The sequence below is a fragment of the Rhipicephalus sanguineus genome, chromosome 1, assembly GCF_013339695.2.
Source record: "Rhipicephalus sanguineus isolate Rsan-2018 chromosome 1, BIME_Rsan_1.4, whole genome shotgun sequence".
NCBI classification, from domain to species: Eukaryota; Metazoa; Arthropoda; class Arachnida; order Ixodida; family Ixodidae; genus Rhipicephalus; species Rhipicephalus sanguineus.
The window spans coordinates 35,114,276-35,139,473 of NC_051176.1; the positions used below are offsets into that span (position 1 = coordinate 35,114,276).

The window sequence follows — 25,198 nt, forward strand, 5'->3', positions numbered from 1 at the left end:
AACGATCGCAGGATGCTTCCTTGCGGGTCCCCTGTATTAATGGATGGTCCAGCATGAAATGGTCCAGCAAAGAAAAACGAGCCCTTAAAATTTCCCTTCGTTCGTTCATTCATAACGAGGGTTCCGTTCTGGCAGACTGGATGCCTTCAGATAGTATGCGAGGGATTAGTGGTCAGCTGCCAGCTCGTATAAAGATCACGTGCTGCGTGACGCCAGCAGGCAGAAAAAACTTGGCCGCGTATCTGCGTGCTTCGCTGCAAATGTCGTCTAAAGACGATATAAGAGGCGCTGCGTGAGATATGGACGCCATCTGGCAATACGTCGGGAAAGATGAGTGCTGTGTTGCGGGCTGGTAGTCCCGGCGCAGCGGCAGGCGAAGACCGGCGGTCATCAACGCGACCGGTGGGGACGCCGGCCAGCCCGAACACGCTGTTTGGCGCGATGCGCCGAAGGAGAAGAAACGTCCGCACTCAACGTGTACTCTCCACAAACTCTCTTATTTACACGTCGCCTGGGTAAAACAGGAATGCCAGAGCGGCGCCCCCTGTCATTCGTACAATGCAATACTGAACCGAAACCGAAACACAACATGAGATTGTGCAGAGGGCACGGAGGAAGAGAAGTTTCAGCGCAGTCGCATTTTCAGCGCAGCTTAAGAAACTAGGGTCTTTAAAATTGCGTATCTATGTATTTTCTATTAAAGGAACACACCACCTAAAACTTACCTAATGATGTTGCGCCTCAGATATGCGTAATATTTACTTTTTGATCGACAACCTTCACAAGTCTGAACAGCCGTGCCAGTTCAAGATGGGTGGGCGGTAAGCAAGTGGTTCAACTTTGGCCGGGTGGCTGAATCGGGTGACGTGCCGACAAACAGAAAGACAGACCAAAATTTCTGCGTTTAAGTTCCCCAAGAAAGACTATCGTCTTTAAAAAAGTGTTCCACACTCGCCGTCATGGCAACTAGCGGCACTGACAACACTCCTAGGTTTAAATGCACTATATACCTCACAAAGTGGATAGGAGGGTGACCGCCGCCGTAGCTCAGTGGTAGATCATCAGACGCGTTATTCGTAGGCCTCAGGTTCGGTCCCTACCGGCGGCAAGTCATCTCTTCGTCCACGATACTTTCTTCACGTTTACATCACAATTACTACAAATAGCATCACTTATATTTTCCTTCGCTTTCTTGTTTGTTAGTGCTATGTGTTGGTAGTGACCGAGTTAGCTTCTTGAACTGCGCTGGTTGATACATTCTGAACTAAGACGATGAAATATCACCGTTAACGACATTGGCTACCAACCCTTACAGTCTTTATAACAGTATATATACGTCGGTCAACTGAACGACGACGAAACAGCGTAAGAAAGAATACGAACACGAGAGGAGACAGACGCGGCGCTGACTAACGAGCCTATCTTATTGCCGTTAGCAAGTCTCGTCTTCGTCTTGTTTCTTGGACAGTTTCATCGTCGATGCTCAGTTGACCGAGGTGCTTATGCTGTATCAGATCGACCGCACACGTGCGTCAGTGTCTCAGCAGCCAGTGATGTTTATTATCAGTAGCATGCTCTTATACAGTCGTGGCGTTGCCAAGTTGCTACATGTTACACGATCTTTTTTCCACAAATGAAAAACATTGTTATTTACACTTAAACAAAGATCAGCTTAACAGGCTAATTAGTTTGACGAAATTTTTCATGGTAGTTCAGACGGCAAGGTTGTCGTCTCTCCCTCTTCGACCTGCGGACCATGACGCTGGTAGAAGTAGCGCGGACAGCCTGCTCGTCCGGATACTGTGGCTGCGCCCGTAGAGTTGCTGGAGTCATTTCCTCCCTTCTTCACGATGCGTCATTGGATTGAGCAGGTGGACGTCCACCAGGATCACTTTCCGCTGGCGCGCGCACAGCTGTATCGCTGCTTCCCGATGGCGATCTCACTAAGGTTGCACTGCTTTCTCAAGATGAGCACTCAGTCGTCGCACTGCTTTCCGATGACAAGCGCACCCGACACGCCTTCTGCTAGTTGAAATGTTCCGCTGGTCGCCTGAGGTCCCGACGGTTTCTTCGCAGCAGTGTTCCCTGTTCTGTGAGAACGAAGTATGTGCCAGCGGAAAGAAGTGGTATACAGCCTCTCGCTATGCTCTTCCGGCGTGGCTCCCCAAATTATGATATAATCCACGTACACTCGACACGCCGGGCAAGCTTTCAAATATTTCTGTCATCGTCATCTGAAGTATCCTTCGCGAAGTTTCCTCATCAAGCGGGATTTGATGAAACCCGCTATTTTCGTCCACTTTGCCGAAATATTTCGCACCCGCAAGCTCGCTCTCAATCTCGTCCCTTCGTGGAAGTTGGAACAGCCCCCTGTTTATCGCCTCCTTCAATAATAATATCTGGGGTTTAACGTCCCACAACCACGATATGATTATGAGAGACGCCGTAGTGGAGGACTCCGAAAATTTCCACCACCTGGGGTTCTTTAACGTGCACCTAAATCTAAGTACACGGGCCTCAAACATTTTCGCCTCCATCGAAAATGCAGCCGCCGCGGCCGGGACTCGATCCCGCGACCTTCGGGCCAGCAGTCAACAGCCATAACCACTAGATCACCGTGGCGCGGCTTCGCCTCGTTCAAGTTTCCGGGGTCCATGCAAATAAGCAACTTTGCGTTCTACCAATGGCCTCACCCAGTCAGACGGTTCTCTAGCTTTCGTGATGATGCCAGCTGCTTCCAGGCGGTCCAGCTCTTCTTTGAGTTGAGGCCGTAGTGCGAGGGGAACACGCCACTGGCCGGGCGTCGTCCTTCAAGGTCACTCTGTACTCCCGCTGCAGCTTGCCGATACCTGTGAACACGTCTTTAAACTGGGTTTGTATGCGCTTAGACAAGTTGCTCGCACTTTTGACGTCCTGAACGTGGTCAACGCTCATCAAAACAAACTGATCACTGGCTTCAAGCCCCAGTATAGCCTGCCTTCCTTTTTTTTTACGACGAAGAAATCGACCGGGTGACTCTGGGATTCCAGTTGAACAACGAGACGGACTTTTCCCAAGTGCTTAATTTCGTTTCCTTCGTAGTTGTGCAGAATGGCTTTTGTTGGTAGCGGAGGCTGTTGAGAATGTAATGCCTCGAATATACCAAGTGGACTTTGGCTTGAGCACCCGTGTCCACTTTAAGCTTTACATCAAAGCCAAGTATGCGAGTGATAATCAGCCACTCCCGCTTTGACCCAATCATACTGCTGCTGCCTGCCGCAAAAATTTCGAGCACGTTGAAATCGCTATCGCTGTTCTGCGTTACATCACTTCGCTAGTCTACGTTATGTTGAAACTCGCTGCTACGCCGAACTAAACGAGATAAGCAACACGCATCCCAAACAACAACTGAACTTTTATTCACTCCGAAGCTCTCGAAGAAAAGTCACGTGGTTCCTCGTGCATGCGCTCTTGGCATTGCGCAAGGAACCGTCGTTTCGCGGTGCCACAGTTATCTACCTTTGGCGGTTTCGTTCTGCAGCACACTGCAAAATGGTTTGGTTTGTTGAATTTTGCACAGATTTTACCATAATCAGGACATTGCCTAGCCTTGTGCACTCTGTCGCAAAATCCGCATCTGCTTTTACTTTGGTATCTATCCTGGCATTTTTCCTTGACATGCTTTACCGCAGCAACACTTCTTTCTTCGTCCCCTATTTTGCTGCGTGCAAGTGCGACTTCTGCTTTTGCTCCCTCTACGGCCATCTCGAGGGTCAAGTCTTTCTTAGCTAACAACTTTTCACGCGGGATCTTGCTTGTAGTTCCAAAAACTACCTGGTGTCGTAACATGGACGCACGCAGTGTGCCAAATTTACAGCTCCTAACCTTGAACTGCAGGTCCCTCTAGAATTGCTCAAATGGCTCGCCATCCGCTTGCACTCTGTTGCGAAACACGTACCTCTCATATGAAGGAAAGAAGATGACTTTTAAGGGCTCGTTTTTCTTCGTTAGTTCTCATTAATAGTACCTCTCATATGTCTCATTGGTTTGTGGCCGACAGTAGGCTTCGAAGGCTTCCAGCAGGTTGTCGTAGTCGACTTTGTCTTCTTTGCTGATGCTCAAGGTGTTGAACACATCGATGACCTCTTGTCCGGCAAGATGAAGGATGATAGCTGCTTTCTGCGGCTTGGTACGTGGTTTATGTGGTTCCTTCGGCTCGGTGGCGACAAGTAAAGCCGTATACGCTCCTTGAACTTCAATCAGTTGCCAGGAACATTGTCACCATGCCGTAGCGGTTCCGGCGGCGGAAGCTCTGCCATGGCTGTTGAAGTGGGCGTCCACGCGGCCGGCCCGCTTCTGACACCATGTATCAGATCGATTGCACACGAGCGTCATTGTCTCAGCAGCCAGTGACGTTTATTATCAGTAGCATGCTTTCATACAGTCGTAGCATGTACTATCGTGAGCAATATGAGCTCGAACACGCGAGCGTGTGGCGAATAGCCTCAAAACCGAGATAGCGTGATATGTGCATGGCGCTGCCGAAACCGTAGGGGAAAGGAGGGGCGCTCTTCCGCTAACTGTTGGCACACCCGCTCCGCTAGAGTTGGTGCGAAACGGCAGCTGACTGCGTGCCATCGGCCGCTAGCAATGCAAACGCAAAAAAAAAGGATTGCACGAAAAATAATAATAAATAAAAGAGGCGTAGCAAGACGCTCAGCCAACACCACATAGATATAATACAAGCATGGCCTGTGCATCACGGCAGGCTACATCACAGCCGATATCTCAGCAGCTCATAGCCTGATAGGTGATTGGATGTGGCAGTGCGCGCTGATGTGAATTCATATCACCGTTAGCGGTCATTGGCACGCTACAAGCGAAAGTTTTTGTAGCAACGATATTGAGGCGGGAGTGTCAACAGCTAGCGGAAGCGCGGCGCCCTTTGCATTTTGTTTCCGACAGTGGCCGCTGCGAATCAGCCAATGTAGGGTTCGAGGCTATTCGCCACGCGCTCGCGCGTTCGAGCTCATATTGCTCACGTAGTACAGCGTTGCCAACTTGCTACATGTTACGTATACTTTTCTACAGACGCCAGGGTTGGTTGCCAAATGCGAATTCTTTGTCTTTTTCCAGGCTATCAATCAGTACTTTTGTCTTGAGGATGTTCATTTTTAGCGCTACTTTGATACTTTCTTGGTTGAAGTCATTATTCATTTGTTTCAATTCCGTGCTCTCATTGCCGAAAAGTACCATTTCTGCAAATTGGAAATTGCGAAGATATTCTCCGTTAAGTCCTACTTGTTCTCAATCTAGTCGGTTAAATACTTTATTCCTTGATGGACCCCTTTCCTGATCGGGATTTTCCTGCTTTTTATTGAGCCTAGTAGCTTTGCGATCTCTGTAAATGTTGGCTGTGCTTTTCGCGTATCAAGTACTCCTTGTAGAGTCTCTATCGAGTCGAACGCCTCTTCGTGGTCCAGGAATTCTAAACGACGGGTTTTGTTGTAGTCAGCAGACTTCTTTGTTACTTGATTAACTACGTGTCTGGGATCCATTGGGGAGAATCCCTTCCTAAGCCGGCTTGCTCTCTAACTTGATTGAAGTCTAGTGTTTCTGATATCCTGTTTGAAATTACCTTCATAAATTGTCCGTATAACTCCGAAGTAAGCGGATGGGTTTGTTATTTTTCAAGCCTTTAACATCTTCCTCCTTGTGTACTTATATAATGTTGGCATTTTGCCAGCTCACTGGTACATTTGAAGTTTTAAGGCATTGAGTGTAAAGTGTGTGAGTAATGCATTTAAATAATTCATTTTTTTACGCAGCTGAAACATCCTGTGGAATAATACACTATGCATACGGTGTGTCCGCTATGGTGGTGTGGTGTCATGCAGTTGGGCATGAATGAAGGGTTCGAATTGTGGTTCGTTGATGGTACATGTCACTGACTTTTGTAATGCGAAAACGTTGATGTGCATCTTACATATCAGGTAAGGTCACAAGGTTTAATCTGGAGCTCCTTAGTGCGGCAGCTTTCGAAGTCTGGCTGCTGCTTTGCGTAAACTAGTACGCAAGATTGCGTGAGTTCATATTGAATTTCCAAAGCAGTTAGAAACGATAAAGAATGGGATGAAATAACCATGAGGCCGTTATTTTTGCTCTTTACCGCGCTGTAACTGCTTTGAAGATGTTTTACGTCGTTATAGCCGTTTATTACATCGGGATATATAGCAGAATAGCGAACTCGCTGTGTGAACTGCAATAGAGCGTCAGACTCCGCACTCTCCAAAAGCTCACGAGCTCTGGGTGCCACTTACGTTGTGCGTTGTACTGCAGTCATTGAGCGGCACAGGCAGCGTGTAGCGGTGCGACCCATTGCCCCGGATGCGGCAGTTGTCGCGTTTGTCGCCAGCGTGAACGACGCCTCGGAACGGCTGCGTGAAGTTGATGCGCACCAAGAAGCGCTCTGGCTCACAGGTCAGCACCACTGCGTGAAACATTCAAGGTATCACATGTATGCGTAATGCTCACACTCCCGTGTTATCTTCAGCTTGACCATAGTGAATCAATATTCCAATATGTGCTGCATATGCGTAAGAGCATTCTGCTTTGTTTCTGGCATAAAACTTGACCTTTGAACAAAGTTTGGGCAGTTTCTCAGGGGCGAAAAAAAATAACATCTACACTAGCGCGCCAATCGGCAGATCCCACGCACTCTAAGAATCGGATGTAATGCGACGCAGTCAGCGAGGATCTCCATACACCGCATCGTTTGGCTTTGAGAGCGATGCAAGGACATTCATGTCATGACTTGTCATTCACCATGACATGTTTTCCATGCATGCACTGTAAATTCAGGCATATGCCATGCTACTGTAACGAGCCGCGACGGCTTCCCGACGTTTGCACCATGGCCTTTGTTTACTCATGCTATGGTACAGATGACATGCATGTCAATTCAATTCTTCATTGATCATTAGTACAGGAGGCGGTCCCAGAGTTACAAAACTGTTAGGAGGACCTCCTGTCAGTACTTTGACAATATCAGTAAATTGTACGTTATGGCAACATAGCAGTTACATAATAATTGATAAAACAGAAGCGATAAAATATTAAGGCAGGACATTGCAGGAACAATTATGTTGTCGCTAGTGTTAGCCATTCAAGGACGTAATTTGATGTACATATTAGTGCATAGCAAGGTGATGAAACGACCTCCATGACGTCAGGATGGCGCCTTGTCATGTTTGTCATGACGTATGAGGCATGCATGCCATTCATGTCATGACGTGGCATTCACGTTTGTCATGCACTCATGTCGTGCCATGCCGACTTTGGCATATATTGTATTAATGAAACACCCGTGCAAGAACCAAGAGCCTGTCATGTAAATCACGACGTACATGACATAATTTTCACGTGATGACACATTAAACATGTTTGTCATACACTCATGTCATGCCATGACGGTTTCGGCATGTCTCAAGATAATAATAAAAAGTAAACGAGAAATACTGACCACAAAATAATAAGAAAAAGACGTTTTGGCTGCCCTGACTGGGAGCCTTGTTCACAATGAAATCAAGGACGCGTGTTACGATGTTTGTGTGGGCTTCAGAATGTGACGTAAGCTAATAGTATCAAGATAATGAAACGCCCGCGAGAGCACGAAGGCCGTCTGATGTAAATTACGCTGCACGTGGCATGCATGACATGATCTTTATTTCATGACCTATCTATGTTCCTCATACGCTCATGTCATGCCATGCAATGCCAATTATGATATATGTCAAATTCATGAAAAGCCCGCGAGAGTACGACGACCGCATCATGTAAATAATGCCGTGTATGACATACATGGCATAATCCTCATTGTTTGCCTGGCACTTATGTTCGTAATGCACTCATGTTATGTCATGCCATTTTAGGTGTATGCCATATTAATAAAACGCCCTTGAGAGCGCTAATACCGTATCCTGGCAGAACGTATAGCTCTTTTCGAAAAAATTGAAGTGCTTAAGTGGAGAAGGCCGCGACCTCGCATTCGTGGCTTTTGTTGGTCTGTTGTTATGCTCTAGTACTTGACAGCTAATTATGGCTTTGATTACCTTATGACGCGCTATCTAAACCAAGGTGCACTCTAGAACACTTTTGCGATCATACGATCAAAGTCCATGCAAATGTGAACACAGCGACTCGGCAGTTTCAGGGGGCTTTCAAACATCTCTTAGTTATCAACCTATAAAAGTTGTCAGACAAATCTAATTGCGCTGGAGACATGGTATGACTACTTGCAGCCTTTCCAGCTAGCTTTAATGTTCCTTGCGTGCTCTTTAGCGGAAGAGGCTCGCTTCTCACCAGCATGCCTGGCGACTTATTCTTGCGTTTTCCTTATGGCCTACAAGACAACATGCTTTATTTTGTGGGGTGGCTGGCTAATAAATTTTGGGACAGTCAGAAATGTGCAGAAACATCCCAAAGATGTAAATTAAACATAGAAATGAATCTTTTTCCGATGAAAGCTAAATGCTACTATACTTGAGCGTAAAAGGCTGGCTCAGCCTTTTAAGCTCAAGAATCAGACTGGCTCAGAATCAGACTCAGAATCAGACTTTGATTGCTGGCTCAGAATCAGACTTTGGAGAACTTTCAGTTCTATGTCCCTCTTTCACACGCTTTGTTGAACCCTGTAGGGAGCTTTTCTGATTGTCTATTGAAAACCTTGCTTCACAAGGAATTGGGCAGGCCCTCTGTGACCTATTTTGTGAGAGAGTTCGGGAAACTCCTTGCTGTATGTGATGAAAAAGTCTATGATGAGTTGTTTTCCTTGGTTGCTAGAATGAGGTTGCACTGGTATGCAAGGAAGCAAGATGGGATCTAGTTTATGCGCGGTGTGCTCTTCATGTCACGATCGTGCACCAAAGCATCAAAAGTGAAAACGGTGACGAATGTAATAATACGTAAGATATGTTGCATACATCTTGAAATACTCTTGATTGCACTGGTGCAGCATGCTTGAAATGTATGTAAAGCGTTTTTTGCAGAACAAATTGGGAATTTTAGGGCTCTGTTTTGTTGTCAGTTTCAGTATGTTGTCATGTAGCAGATGTTCCAAGGACTCACCTCTATATTCTTTTACAATTGTGCGTCAAGCGTGCAGTGCGAGCGGCTGCAGAGTTACTTTGCCAGTGTACAAAACATGAAAAGTTGGTCCTTTCATTTGTGATGTTCATGTAGAGTTGTTGCATAGAGTTCAGATTCTGTAAACTTGACAAAAATGGCTAAGGTGCCCAATTAATTCTGCCCTTCGCTTAACTTTGGAGACGCAAGAAATGTAGTGAAAGTAATGTTTCATTCTGATACCGCGCAAAAGACACAGAAGAAGACTTAAGAACACCAGCACTCCTGTTGTAATGTTTCACTTAGCAGAAGTATAAAAGCGTAGCTTATATAGACTGTGTGAATTGTTATAGGCCCAGATGCAAGGGACTGACGTGTTTCGAATAAATCTAGGAACTACCGTTATGAAATCTACCTAAGGCGCAGTTTTGGCAGGTGTCAAATTGCTGGTTTGTTAATCTGTCAAGGATTGTTATGTTCGAAGAGAAAGTGTTTTTGTGTTTGGGGAAATGTATATCTACTTGGAGCTGCTAGTATCCGGAATGCGTAGTGTTTATTTTTATTGATTTTATTTACAGGCACTGTAATCACCAGTCAGTGATTTTAGCACGGTGGTACATAAGGTTAATCTGGAACAAATGGCACGTACATGGACATATAATATATACAGGTTATACAATGTGTAGCGCAGATACAAACTTCCACGGGCAAGAACGGTTCATAGCAGATTGCAATGCGATACAATTCAACTACTAAGTGCACTTTCTAATTCTGATGAAAGCAATGCCAATGAGGGTGCTGAAACTATTGTGTTAGTTTATTCCACTCGACTATGGTGCGAGGAAAGAATGAATACTTAAAGCAATTACTGCGTGTGGAAAAGGGGGTTATGGTGAGGTCATGCCTCTGTCTAGTAGAGTAGCCAGAAGAAAAAGAAAAACTATCGTCTATATTTTCTTGATTTGGCCCTTAATTAGTTGATACAAAAACCTAAGCCTTGCGTTGCGGTATCTAAATGGTAAGGGTGAAAGTTAAGCTTTATTTAAAAGGTCCGTAAGAGAAGTTTTTGAAAAATTGTTATAAACAAAACGAACTGCCCTTTTTTGCAATTTTTCTAACTTGTTGATATTAGTCCTAGTAAAAGGTTCCCATATGATGGCGGCGTATTGTAATATTGGTAGGACAATTGATTTGTATACTAAAAGGCGGAGAGAAGGAGTGGAAAGCTTGAGAGCACGACGCAGAAAAAACACCTTGCAAGTTGCATTTGTTGTTATGTGTGTTATGTGTTTGTTCCAGACATCATTTGATATGAAAAGCCCCAGGTCGTCCCAAAACGTCGTCCCAAAAGGTCTCGGAGGCTGGGCCTTTTTCGCGCCTTTCTTTCGATCGCGCCTCAGCTCCTTCAAACGCGACATGGTCGTGGCGACAACGTAACAGCTCACCTCCACGCCACGAATGCTCCGGTGTCTCCGTAGTGAGCTTTGCCGTTCTCGTATTCAAGTGCGCCAGTTGGGAATAGGTGTGAGCGGGTTGTCGTGGTCCGAGACCCGAGTGCGCGCTGGCAACATGAAGCAAGAGCCAGCGTTTGGTGGAGGACAGCGTTTGTTTCCGCAGCAAAGCCTCCGGCCAGGCTTCGTGCCACAACACCTTGTCTCATCCCGAGCGGCCGCTTGTAACCGCTGAGCCTAGCTTGGCCTAACAGTTACAACAAAAACGCCCCAACTCTCACTCTACTGTCATTCTAGTATGCAACGCGACTCGTGAGCTTTCACAGCCTCCTAGTGTGAGTTGCCGACGAGAAATCGCTTATCTTTAGTGCCTCCAGTAGCGCCCCATATGATGGAATTGTTTCGTGCGAAACCGTTTCGAGAACATTAGTTGTATTTCAGGTTCAGATCCGGCTAAACTTCCGGTTTGGACGCATTTTCTGGATCGGTTTCACTTCGACACCTTCGTTGTGCTCCAGAGTGCCTGTCAGGTCGTGTGGACGCATTATTTTGGCTGCGCACTACACGCCAAACCAAGGGAGTGTCGCTTAAGTGACACTGCCTTGCAGCTACGGTAACAACGCCGTTGAAAAGAGTGGTTGCAAGATATTGTGTGAAGGCCATTAAGCGGCGATAAAGACTTCCTCTTTATCTCTGTAAGACGTGCGTGGTGTTTGGAAGCAGCCGGTGACGTCACAGGGAAAGTAATGAGACACATCTTTTATAGGAAAAAACAGCGCGCTAACGGAGGGAATGAAGAAGGGTAAAGAACACAAGCGCTGAAAGGTAACACAACACAAGCGTTGCAGCTGTTGTGTTACCTTTTTTCGTCCCGTCCGTTTGCGCGCTATTTTTCGTCCCATAATGTATCACCAACTAGACCAACTTTAAGTCTTGCTTCAGTTTACTCATCTTTCTTTTATTTTGGCATCTGCTCCGGTTTTGAAACTTTGAAGATATGCACAACGGCTATACAAAAGACAGTCAAATATGTGTGGCACGGCCTTTTTTAATCTCTACAACTACACAACCAAAATGTTTGAGTATATCTCGTCGTGGCTTATTGTATCGCATGCCTAGTATACCACGTATTTCTATCGACCCAATCGTTTTTTTAAACGCAATCAGCCTCAGCCCAAGAAATTCTGATGATATGCGGAATCGTATCGCGAGGCTGAGTGCATCAGGCCACAGGCGCTGCCATATGTGAGAGCTGAGAACAAGGAATGGCCTTACCTTTCGTCCTATCAGTTGTGAAGTAGTTCTTGACAACAGGCATCGTGGGACCTCGAAGAATCTCCCTCCCTCCAGGATTGCTAACAACCACAGTCAGCGCCATCTGGGAACAAAGCAGAAAAGCATCATGTGTTAAATGTACCTAAAGAATGAACCATCTTGTTCAGGGCTGGTTACTTCACCTTTCTTACAAAACTGGAACAATGCAACGAAACACGCAGAAAGCGCCTGCTTTTGATAGGCTGCCAAAAAGTTTCACACGTACGCGGTAACATGAGAAAATTTCGTAATCTGTCATGCAGAAAGAAGTCATTCTTGCTGGTGGAAATGCATGCTAGCGAAGGCTGCAAGCGACGCGATGAGGTTGCAGCACGATAGCATTGGCCGTCTTCTGCGATTGGTGAAGGAGTGGGGGTAGCGTTAGAATAAAATTAACTGTTGGTAATAATGCGAATGGCCTGATTCTGAATGTGCTGTACGGACGAAATATGAGTGTTACGAAGTTATCGTAATAACTTATTAAGTAATAACGCGATAACTTCGTAACACGTCCGTGTTACGAAGTTATCGTGCTTTACGCTGCAGTGTGCCCATCTGCAGTGTGCAACATCTACAGTGGACAGCAGTGCCCTGACCTTTATGCGTCCATTGCCACAACGGTGTGATTTCGAGGCTCGAGAGGTCGTATACTTCACCACTGGAAGCCCATGACTTGCGATGCTGACCCCACGTCGTCTTGACCTACGAGCAGTTTCTGTGGCACGGCATTTATAGTTATAGTGGCGCCACAGTGAACTAAACATTATAGTGATAACGTGCAATTATTATGGCGCTAGCTTCTAGAGACATTATGTTCGTTGCTCGGTGACTCCCGGTCCGCTTATTCTCAACCGGAAGTTGAGATTCAGGCTTTGTCTGAAAGAGTCGAATAGACTAGAAACGAGGGTAACGGTTCAAGTCAAGAATTCTATTCGATACATATGATGTCGGAGCATAAGTTTACTTAACATAAGGGCCAATTAACACTTTGAATAATCAATGAGGATTACTGGAATAAGTTCATTGAAAGAGTGGACGGGTTTCTTTTGAGCAGCTGGGGTCCTTGCGGCACCTGGCTGAGGAGGCGATCCGGCCAGAGTTTGTCGCGGAGCGAAGCGCAGCTCTAAAGACCCTAACATAATATCTAACATAATCGGTGCTCTACGATACGCCGTTAGATCTCGTACATTCAAATACGAGTTATCAGTGGTTTCAATCCCTTCAGGACATTTCTATCAAATACGCGACTCACACGAGATATTTTTATCAAGAACTTACCACGAAAGAGTTCACGGGGGGGGGGGGGGGGCATGTAATCTCCCCTCCCCCCAACTCATGTCTCTGATCAATGAATATTCGGCTGGCGCATGAATGCTAGTGTGTTGAGATACGTATGAATAGACTTGAGTATAAACGTAAGCGGATATAAGGCTGGCAGCAATGCTGAAGATAAGTAGATACGCCCATAGGTCGGCTACAACAGGTGGAGCTCACTCAGACTCACTCAAGAAATATATTTTGGGCAGCGCTCACTCGGACTACAGACTCACCAAGATTTTACTCAGCCGGACTCACTCGGACTCAGACTCACTAAAATTTTATTCAACCGGACTCACTCGGACTCAAACTACCTAAAATTACTCACCTAGACTCACTCAGACTCACGGCTTGACCTGAGTCTGAGTGAGCCTTAGTGAGTCGACTCATGAGTGAGTTTGCCGACCTATTACATTGACTGAAGAAAGAAAGAAGATGGCTTTCGCCTTCAAGTCATCTTAGTTGAATGCATAAGGGACCCTGGGAGTTTATTAGAATCAGTGACACCTAGTAAATATTAAAGGTATACTGAACAATATTTTGCTTACTTTTGCTTTCAGCAAATCTCACAAGTGCAAGCACTGTGTTGCTGTGCTGTTGCCCATCAACAAAGTAAGGCAGTTAACCCTTGTATCAACAAGTGCCTTGCCCCAATCATGGGGACAGAACGCAAAGTACACTGTGAAACAGAAATATGGACGTACCCCCATAGCTGAACTACCATGCTGCCCCAAGGTATCTATATTGACTTCACAGCCCAAACATTTTACTTCAATGCACAAGTTCAGTGTGGGAAGTGCGTCAGGCCTCAAACTCTTCCGCAAGAACCCTTAAAAGGAGAGAGCGCCAGCGAGAAAATGTATATCGAAATCAGCAGTGGCGATAGACTCGCTCGCGCATTTTCTTAGCTTACATGACGAGTCAGCGTTCACAAAACGATACTCTTTACTATGCACCAGATCATGCGTACACACTTGCCACGTTTCGGTGCTCGTATTTACCCTGCGGAACACTGAGAACTGTTCTCTTAGCTCTATAAACACAACGGAATATGCACAAATTACATGGCTCGGGGACACTCGTTTAAACAGACCCGCTGCTGAGCGCGAACTAACATTGCATTCGCAGCGCAGACGGTAGATGAAAGACAAAGAATAAATTCTGTGAATTAATTTTCTTCTATTCTCGAGTGATTCTCGATTAATTTTCTTGCGGAAGTGTATGACAACCAAAGCACAGGGGACTCATGACTGGCACCCCTGACGAAGTTTCCCCGAGCGTTCACTTTCTGCAACCGTCTTCACGCTCGTAGTGCACAGCAGCAACAAGCACAAGTGCACACGTTACCGAAGTTATTGCTCACTACTCGCCATCCTTTCTCGTCCGCGAACGCTTCAATGCACCGTCGTCGAAGTGCTTGCTGCACACCATCACGTACTTGGAAGGCATCTTGCCGTTAAGAAGCCTAACGAGCCAAGCTCGACGACGTTCCGCGTCGGTGGGATAGAAATGAAAGCTTATCCCTGGCTCTGTGCAGTATGTACGGCATTGTGGCACCGAACAAAACCTCACCATCGAAAACGAAGAGTTTTCAGCGGATACGGAACACAGAATCACGATGTGAAAGCAGCAGCCCCGTACACTTCCACGCACCGCACGAAACCCGTATCCACACTAACGGGGCGACGGTGCTGCCACCTATAGGTCTATCTCGCCGCCTATAGTGAAGCAAGCTATACTGTGGAATTTAAATTTTGTGGAGGCTTCATTACTCAGCGTGAGTGACGACATACCGTTAAGCACCTGCGCTCTACAGTTTAAAAGAAAATAGTAGTGGTATTTATTGACCATCGGACAGTAAATGTTTGCCGCAGCATTCACTACTTATGTAGTAAATGCTAATTCAATAACTCTACGACCGCGACATGACAGTACCTACAGTTGCTGCCTGCAGAGAAGTAGTACTACATAGTTCGCAGACTTACTGCCTTGACAATGACTAACTTGTTAGTACGGTTACTAACACTACTCAGCAAACAATACGTTTACAACTATTTGGTTACGTGTGCCGTTGGCATAACTCAAATAGGAAAAGTGAAGCGGTCGCCAGGGTTGTCAGGTTTGGCTACATTTTTAAGCCGGTGGTGGCAGAAAAAACTTCTTGGCTTCTTGGCTATTTTATGGCTACTTTTTTATTCCCCCAATATGAACCAAATCACCTCTATCTTGTGACGATGCAACCATGGCGTTCCAGTATGCGGTGTGAAAACCTAGCGACCATGGCGTGTTTCCAGCTTCCGCAGTTGAATTTGGCGCTGGCATTAGACAAAAGAAAAGGCTTTTGTATACTGTTGCCTGGGGCCTCATTTTGCAAACCACGTATTGCTGGACGCGACTTTAAACTGGAAATGGAAGCGAGCAGAAAAATCGAAGGCGCGCCGCATCCAGGGCGCTCTGCACTCATCGACATTAGAAACCGGATGTCTCACGAACTACCTGTGTCCTTTCTTAGAATGAGGTACGGACTACGACTCGGGTATATTAACTGCTCGGGCTTCGTCATCACACGAGAAACAATGTGAAAGTGACAATTTATGATTCAATCCCAGAAACCGATTTTGAGCAAACTCATGCAGTACTCATTAGTGCTCCTTTGATTGTCACCACAAGGCTGGTATTTCTAATCCTTTTACGCGTAATGTTATTTCTGCTACAGCCCAAGAAACTTCGTTATTCTGTACAAAATGACTCCGCATGTATGCTTTGCTCTCAGCAGTTATGATTTTGAGGGGTTCTTGCTGTACTCTTTCACGTTTCCTCCAAAAAGCTCTTGCATTTATTCATTCGAGTAAAAACGCCGCACTTATTTTCACACACACGTGGCTACTTTTGGCTACTTTTACTGGCCTTGTCTCAAGCTGGCTACTTTGTGGCTAGTTTTTCCAATTTCTTGGCTACTTCTTTCCTTTAAGACCTGGCAACCCTGAGCGGTGCGATTGGTTAGTTTATGGGGTTTAACGCCCCAATGCGACTGTGGCTATAATAGACACCATAGTGAAAATGGCATAGTGTTGTTACTCTAATTAATAATCACTGATCACTTCATGTGATTAGCCCGGTAAATAAGTGCCTCAATGACATCTGATGACAAGCTATACATAGAATCATGAACCAACCATAAACGAGAACACACGCAGACACAGCATATCAAAGCGTCTACGTTAGGCATACTCTAACATCGACCGTAAGGCGCTACTTTGGGTTAGCACACGGTGTACCGCTGAGCAGCCATGACCCTAGACACATAACCGAGCTATTAGACCCACATTCGCATACCTTACTACATGAATATACATGTGCAATTACAAAGCACTAAACTGTTTTCATCATAATCAAGAAAACATTAGTTTGCCTAAATTCGCCATAATATTGTCACGTTGAGGTGACGGTCTTTGTCAGTAAGCGCGGAGACGAGGCGACATGAAAAGCAAAATAAACTTTATTTGGGCGAACTTGTGCCCGTAAGAAAACTTGTGCCAAAAACTATTCGGCGACAGCGAAGCGACATGTGCCGTCAAGCGTCGGCGCAGGCAATGCCCGTACTCTCGCCGATGCGGTCTTTTATAACCGCGACGCCAATCTTACTCGGACACGAACGCGCCGCAGCGCGCGCATCCGCCAATATTCTGGTCCCACTCTTTCATCCAATACATGCGTGCGAGCGACAGAGCGACGCGCTAACGACGTGCCGCTGTAGATAAGTTGCTGCGCAAAGAAGCGGACACCAACATAAACGCACGTGGAAATATTGTCAAAATTACAGCATAACACACCATGATCGGTAGAGGTAGTCACGTTTACAAAGCCGTTACGTACGTAAGTAGTAACCTTTTGCTAACCTGGACCCGCTGAGTAGTAATTACAACGTTTACTACCCCTCACATATTTATATGATAGTAAAGCGTTAGCGACGCAAATTAAAGTTGGCATCCGTCAAGCTGGCATGCGGTCGCTGTCAAAAGTAAAGCTGTTCAGCACTTGCTTGACCGAGAATTGCGATTGCTGCAGTTGTGAACGAAGCTTCTCGCACATAGAAATTGTCGCAACCCGATCTCCTTCTTGAGATGCTGTACGACAAATGTTGTAGCCACAAACTTTTTGCCACCATTTTTTAACAGTGCGCAGAACCTGCGTGCATTGTCCTATAAACATTTATTTTTCCTTCGAGGCTGCGATACACGCCGCAACGCAACCGACGAGTAATCCAAGTCTGCACCCACTCTCCAAGTAAACGCAAGAAGAAAAAAAAAGCAAAAATAGTGCGCTCAGATAGCACGCTGAAAAGAAAAAAGAAGCGGCTGCGCTGTTTCCACCAAATTATCAATCAAAATACCATAATATAAATCTTACGAAATACAGTGATATTATAAAGCGATTAAATATGTATTGCTGTTTAAGGGGGCTCCGCGAAATGAGTTACGGAACCGTTGCCGTACCATGAGGCAGTTTTTTCATTCATGCAAAAATGTTTTAGTACGGTTACACCACTCGAGAGCATTATTGCAGTTATTTGCCACATTGAGTGACGCTTTGATTTACGCTGTTACGAAAGAAAAAAGTTCACTCACGGTAATAACGCGTCCTGACAGATTATCGCGTTTTTTTTTACCTCATGGTTCATGTATTTCAAGTGCTGGGTCACACGTTCATCTTGTGGCAATTACCGCCATGTGCGATCCGAGTTGATCATGGACGCATAAAGGTTTAACCGGGCTGTGAAAAGTTGGGTGGAAACAAAGGCACTCACCGCCAGCAGGAGCGTCGTCCGCGGCTCCATCACGGCTACTGACTCACTCCTACCGCCGAGGACCGGTCTGGAGAGAAACTGGTTCGATCTCCGCCGAAGAAGGCGGGGCACACGGTTGTGATTGCGCGGAAAGGGGCGCCTGTCATTCATCACGTGGAGGCGGAGGCTAAACGCTCGGGTGAGCTCGAGCTTTCAAATTAGTCGTGCTCAAGTCATTTCCAGGTGAAAGGTATATCACTTGAACCAGGCCCGTAGCCAAGAATTTTTTTCGGGGGGGCTTGACTATTCGAGAAAAATGCCTATTTTCATTATTTATTTTCGGTAAAACACAATGTGTCATGAAAATTTCGGGGGGGCCGGGACCCCCTCCCCCCCCCCCCCCTGGCTACGGGCCTGACTTGAACAAGGTATGAACAGCGATCGTCGATATTATAGCTGGTCATGGAGATGTTGCTCCTCGCCGCTAATCGTAGTTGACGAAGAAGCAGCGAATGCAGCTTCGTAAACCAACACTCACAGGAAGATATGCTTCCCAGTAAGTCCCGAATAAGCCGCCGCGGTGGCGCACTGGTTACGACGCTCGGCTGCTGACCCGAAAGACGCGGGTTCGATCCCGGCGACGGCGATCACGTCTCGATGGAGGCGAAGTGCTAGAGACCCGTGTACTGTGCTGTCAGTGCACATTAAAGAACCACAGGTGGCCTAAATTATCCAAAGTCCGCCACTACAGCGTCTCTCATAGCCCGAGTCTCTTTGAGAGGTTTAACAACGTAAACCAACCAACCAAGTGCCAAGTATGTTGGACATGGGTCTTATGGGGCTGGTCGGTGCAACACAGCTAAACATGAATGACGCAAATGAGGCCAAACAGAGATGAAGCAGGGGGGACAAGCAACACTGCTAACTCGAACGTCGGCAAAGGCCCATGCATCTGTTGACAAGGCTGCTGCGGCATGAAGCACACCTCACTGTTTGTCGGATGCGCCACATGTTAGATGTGTCGCAAACCTCTGCATTGTAGCAGGTCCAACATTGGTCAATACGGTGTACGGTCGCTGTCAAAAAAGTTCCGCACTTGTCAGATACTAGTTGTCAGTAATGCAGTTGCAAATGAAGGTTCTCATAGATAAAAAATTCGGCAGATCGCACATCTTGTGGGAATCGGTTTCATGCGAAGCACTCAGCGAGTAGCTCTATGCTGCATTTTTTTTTTATTTCAGTCAAGCCTTACGAGGTGGATCAAAGTGTTTTTGTAAGTGTAATAGTTGTGTGCACATCGTGGGCTTACCAGGCACGTCGACGACACTGGCGCTTAAAGGGTAACTTATGGTCGGACGTAACGTCAGCACTCGCTTTAGAGCACATACGTCGGTATTATCGAAACTAAGCGCACTTTATGACACGATTATGTGAATATGATACGTAACTTTCGTTAGCGTATTTATCCGGGGTCGAGCGACGCTTGAATATAGCTTGCTGAATCATTGGAATACAAATGTAATGTTTATTGGACTGCTATAAAAGCGGAGCCAACACTGGAACCACAGACGTTAACCTGACATGACGCTTGCATCGTAGGAGTACATATCTAGCGCTCATTGCTTTGTTATAAAATTAGATAGCCAGCACCACAACCACAATTGACGTTGCACCGACAATACCCTTGCATAGGGTATTTTTCCAAAGCAGTTTCCAGACCGTGGCGTGGCTCTGTGGTAGAATACCTGAATGCCACGCAGAATGCTTGGGTTAGATTCCTACTGCGTCCTGATATCTATTCTTTGCATTCGTCGGGTCAACGCTGCAGGTGTCGGTTTTTACCAAAGTCTGTTGTCGCCGTATTCGGTAGATATAAACAATCAATCACCTGTGGCGCATACCCGTGTGCCACGGCCCGTGGTAAACGGGCATGTGCCACACGTGTCTGGAGGAAAGGGTTTCACGACGTACGCGACAAATTTTCACGTTATTCATGCGTCATATTCGTCATACACAGTCAGATTCGTCAAGTCCTCTTACCCTCCCATGCAAATTTTGGTCTACACCAAGTTAAGGAGGCGATCACGAGAGCACCCAGACGTGGGCGGCTAGATAGATAGATAGATAGATAGATAGATAGATAGATAGATAGATAGATAGATAGATAGATAGATAGATAGATAGATAGATAGATAGATAGATAGATAGATAGATAGATAGATAGATAGATAGATAGATAGGATAGATAGATAGATAGATAGATAGATAGATAGATAGATAGATAGATAGATAGATAGATAGATAGATAGATAGATAGATAGATAGATAGATAGAAACGCTAAAAGTGCCAAAGATTCGCTAAGAAATGCTTCGCATTTAAAAGTATTGTGATAAATAAGGACTCGATCACAAGGCACATTTTAGAGGTCTTCCACATTTAGAAAAAGAATGACGAACGTATCGGTCTTTAGCCTTTACAAAGAGCTTTGTCGCATAAGAAGTAGCTCAACCGAGAATGTCGCTGAAGCCTAGGCAACTTGTCAAGGTAAGAACTTCAGCTTAAAAATCACTATACTTGCGACAGCTCGAGCTCTGTAAAATGCAATATGTTGGCGAGACCGAAACGGCCTTCTGATATCGGTTTAACAACCACAAGGCCGTGAGACGTGGTTGTGACGGCGAAACCCGATCACAGAAAATTAAATAAATAAGCATGTGTGGCAATATCTCTACTCTTCCTTACCTTCCCTTATCGAAGGTCATGGACCACTCATTTGACATCAAAACCGCAATTCAGTCTGGCTTTCGAACACTTCATCACAGGGGAGCTCGAGAGTGGTTTTGTATATTGAAGTTCAATACAAACGGACCTAGTTTTTGATACAGTCGCAATACAGTTAATACCATCGGATCTACAGCTTCGCAGGTGTCTAGTATTGCCACTTCAGCTGGATTGAGCAGCCGACTTCCTGCCTTATCCGTCATGACTTTCCATCAAACTGGTCCTGACTTCCATCATGACCAGTTTCACCGTTTCCTGCCTTGTCTCATTCTACCACAACCCACGAGAGCCCGAGGAACGTCGACAGCCCCAGCAAGGCCCCGTTTAAAACCGAGTGCTGCGCAGTCGCCGCTCAATGGGAATGGAAGCAACGAAAGAATGAGAGGCTCACGCACGCTGTTCTTCATTCTGCAGTCTAGCTACGAGTCCGAGGTGATTGTTTAAGTTCTGACGATCCCTTTCTATTCGTGCTTCCATGCCTTGGAGCCTTGTATGACTTGGCACCAGCGAGGCAGCCCGACAACCTTCTCAAGCTACATTGTATATTTGCAACTTGGACCACTGTTTGAACAGCTACTTGGGGCACGCTGCAATATCAGCAAGTGCAAGGCTCACCTGCAGTGACTACGTGTGACTGCCAGTGACGTCACGTCCACCAGGTGGAAGAACAAGCTACATAAAGGCCTGCATCTTCGATCTGCGACCACTTCGCAGCAGCGAGGGCAGCCCGAAAACCATCTCAAGCTACATCGTACATTGTATATCTGCAGGTTAGAATTATTTACCAATTAATACAGAAAACACTGATTTCTGCCTTAGCTGCTGCCGATACCAGTGCTTGTGTGCTTTCTTGTATTGTGCATGTTATGGCTGATTCCGCCAAGTTTCGTGAGGAGCTTAGGAAGGAAATGTCAGATTTGAAATCTAAGTTCGAACGCGAAATCAGAAAAGAACTCAGAGAGCTGAAGGCAAGCCTTGACTTCTGTCATGACGACCTCGAAAAGGTGAAGCGGGAAAAAGATGAAGTAGCGAAAGAAAACAAGGAGCTCAAGGCAATTAACACAAAACTTGTAAGCGATTGCTCAATGCTATCTAAGCAGATTTTCTCAACTCGAGAACCGTGTCACTGTGTCTGAGCAGTCCTCAAGAAACCGCAATCTCGAGATAAAAGGTGTACCTTTGACTGAAGGTGAAAGCTCTCCTATGGTTTCGCACAAGATCGGTGTGGCTTTGAGTGAACCTGTCATAGAAACAGACATTGAAGTGTGCCATCGTGTGCCAATAAGGAATGCTGATGCTACCCCAAACATAATCGTGCAGAGCCGCACCAAGCGGGATTCAGTATTGCAGAAAGCAAATAAGTCACGCCTGTCAGCTCAGGAAATGGGTTTTTCCCCCGGATCACCGCTGTTTGTTAACGAGCATCGTTGCCCAACGCTGAAGCATCTTCTTGGCATGGCGCTTGCGCAAAAGAGAGTGAAAAGCTGGCAATTTGTTTGGTCAAGCAGCGGCAAGATTTTGGCCAGGAAAGATGAAACGTCACCGATTGTGCACATTCGCAGTGAGCGTGATCTAGAAAGGATTAACTAGTTCACGTCGACTGCACATGTTTTTTTATTATTTAGTGTTTTTGCAATGGCTCTGTCCCCAGAATATGTTAACAATGCATTTCGCCTTTCTAAAACCCCTTTCACGTGTTTTCACTTGAATGTGCGTTCCCTCAGAAACAAGGAGGATGAACTGTCAGGTTTCTTAGATGAATTTGTTTTCAATTTCGATGTGATAATATTTACGGAGACATAATGTTCTACAAATACTGAAATTTTCAACCGTGGTGATCATCAAAGCTTCTTCCTTAATAGGCAACATAAGCAAGGTGGAGGTCTATAAGTTCTCGTGAAACGTGAGTTAGAATGTGAACTCGATACCCAGTTTTCCATTATATCCCAGGACATAGAGTGTTTGACGTCATTATCTCACGAATTTTTTTTCACTGTCGTGTATCGGCCACCGAAGGGACAAATGCAAAATTTTGTTGAATACCTTGAAAAGCTTTAAATCATGTGAATTCGAAAAAAGCGGAAATAATTCTTGGCGGAGACCAAAATATTGATATCTTAAAATCTTGCCACAATAAAGAAGCACTTTTTTCAGCAGTAGAGTCATCTGGTCACGCCATCACAACAGATACGGCAACGCGCATTACATCCCACACAGAGACACTCATCGACCTTTTTATTACAAATATAAATACAGAAAGCTTGACAACCGGTGTCCTGAATTGTGATATCACCGACCACTTACCGATTTATCTGTTTATCAGGGGGTGAAGACCAACTTACATACGCGCGAATGAATGACGTAAAGGCCGTACAAAATATCGTACCTACAACTTTAAGCTTCTACGCATGCCTTGGGAAAAAAACTTGGACTGATGTTTATCATTCTTTAACGGCCAATGCTGCCTACGAGGCTTTCATTTGTGCTTTCAAAGGTATATATTTCGAGCATTTTAAAGAAAAAATATTGCCAAAATGTGACAAAAGCCTGAAACCATGGATCAACCACGAGTGTCTACGCAGAATAAAAAAATAAAGCAAGATTGTTCCAAAAATTGCTTAAGACCAGGTCACCAGAGGATATCGATATTTACAAAAAATACCGCAATAAGCTTAACACTTTTCTAAAAAATGAAAAGCGCTGTTTTGTGCATGATCAATTTAGTAAACAGAAATGTAAGGACAGTGCGCAGGTGTGGAATAAGCTCAACAGTTTACTAAATGCACACCAGTCTCGCCAGCAGTCACGGAGCTAAACCATCAAGGACATCGTATTGAGGGGTTCGAGCTTGCTCAGCAATTTAATAAGTCATAACGTAGTTCAGCGCAAAAAACAGGCAACAGTCGTTCCAACTCGCCCAACAAGCAACGTTGCTCAATTTAATAAGTTTCTCAGAGATATTGTGTCCGGTCCGCGAAGGTCAAGTATGGCAAATCATGCTATAAACAGGAATCCTTCGAGCATGTGTCTCGAACCAACCAATGAGGCCGAAATATATGCTATATTTAACTCATTTAAAAACAGCAAAGCACGTGATATTGATGGCATAGAGATAATTACGGTTAAACACGTGGTTAAACTAATATCACCAGTATTGGTTTATGCATATAACTTATCAATATCTTCAGGTTGATTTCCAAAACTGATGCAAGTAGCTAAAGTCACTATGCTTTTTAAAAGTGGCGACAGAAATGGCATGGCCACTTTCGATTCTGCCCATATTTTTCAAGGGCTTGGAGAAGATAATATATAAACGGCTAATGAAATTCTGCATGAAATTTAATTTGATTACTTCTTCACATTATGGCTTCCTACCTAAAAGGTCCACAGAAACAGCTCTCCTAAAGCAAAAAGAAATAATTATGGAGTCCACTGAAAACAAGGAATGGTGCATCGGAGTATATGTAGACTACTCGAAGGCGTTCCATCGAATCAATCAGGAAATACTTTTGGAAAAACTGGAATCATATGGTATTCGTGGAATCGCCGCTCTTCTCCTAAAAACTTACCTACAATATCGATGCCAGCGTGTGGCGATAGGAAACCACGTGTCTACTAACCAGAATATCACCATAGGAGTCCCTCAGGGAAGTATACTTGGCCCATTATTGTTTTTACTATATATTAATGATATAACAACTATTAGCAATGATCCAAGTTATATTTTGTATGCGCATGACACAAGTCTCCTATTTAAAAGCAGCGACATACAGCACCTCACCTTGGTGATCAACGAAACAATGGAAAAACTTAGTATATGGAGTGCTGCAAACTGTTTGTTAATAAATTCCAAAAAAAAACAAAAGCTGTGCTGTTCCATGCGCCTCAAAGCTCGCTTATTTTAGAACCAATGATAAAGTTCGACAACGGTAACATTGAAATAGTGGATACTGTAAAAACGCTAGGAATACTTTTTCAATAAAAACATGAGCTGGGATCCCCACAGTACCTCAGTTATATCTAGCGAAATTTCGTTTATACCTTCCCGTATCCGTGAAATTGTTAATCTATAACACAATCTTCTTATCGCACCTTAACGCACTATACGATTAATAACATCATGGTTTCGGCTACACCATCCTACAAGTATCTCGGCGTTCACCTTTCATCGGATTTATCCTGGACTACGCATATAGCAGCTGTTTCATCGAAAGCCTCTAAATCTCTTGGTTATCTCCGCAGAAACTTGCGCAGCGCTCCATCTAACGTGCGCGCATTGTCATATATTACTTATGTTCGCCCACAACTAGAGTATGCAGCATCCACATGGTCACCATATCAAGACTACCTAGTACGTATGTTGGAAGCCGCCCAGAATAGGGCAGCGAGATTCATCTCTGGGAACTACGACTATCATTCAAGCATTACACTAATAAAACAAGACCT

At 45.2% G+C, this 25,198-nt stretch overlaps 1 protein-coding gene across 1 annotated transcript in view; it reads right to left on the reverse strand.

Annotated features, from left to right (window-relative positions):
* Positions 1 to 18,117, reverse strand: part of LOC119390433 (uncharacterized) — a 32,097-nt gene extending 13,980 nt beyond the window's left edge. The window contains exons 1-3 of the mRNA XM_037658056.2: positions 17,992 to 18,117; positions 11,829 to 11,931; positions 6,300 to 6,469 (exon numbers count right to left, since the gene is read on the reverse strand). Coding sequence (XP_037513984.1) covers positions 6,300 to 6,469; positions 11,829 to 11,931; positions 17,992 to 18,021 — 303 coding nt within the window. The 5' untranslated portion in view covers positions 18,022 to 18,117. The remainder of the gene's footprint in view (positions 1 to 6,299; positions 6,470 to 11,828; positions 11,932 to 17,991) is intronic.
* Between the last annotated feature and the right edge of the window lie 7,081 nt (positions 18,118 to 25,198).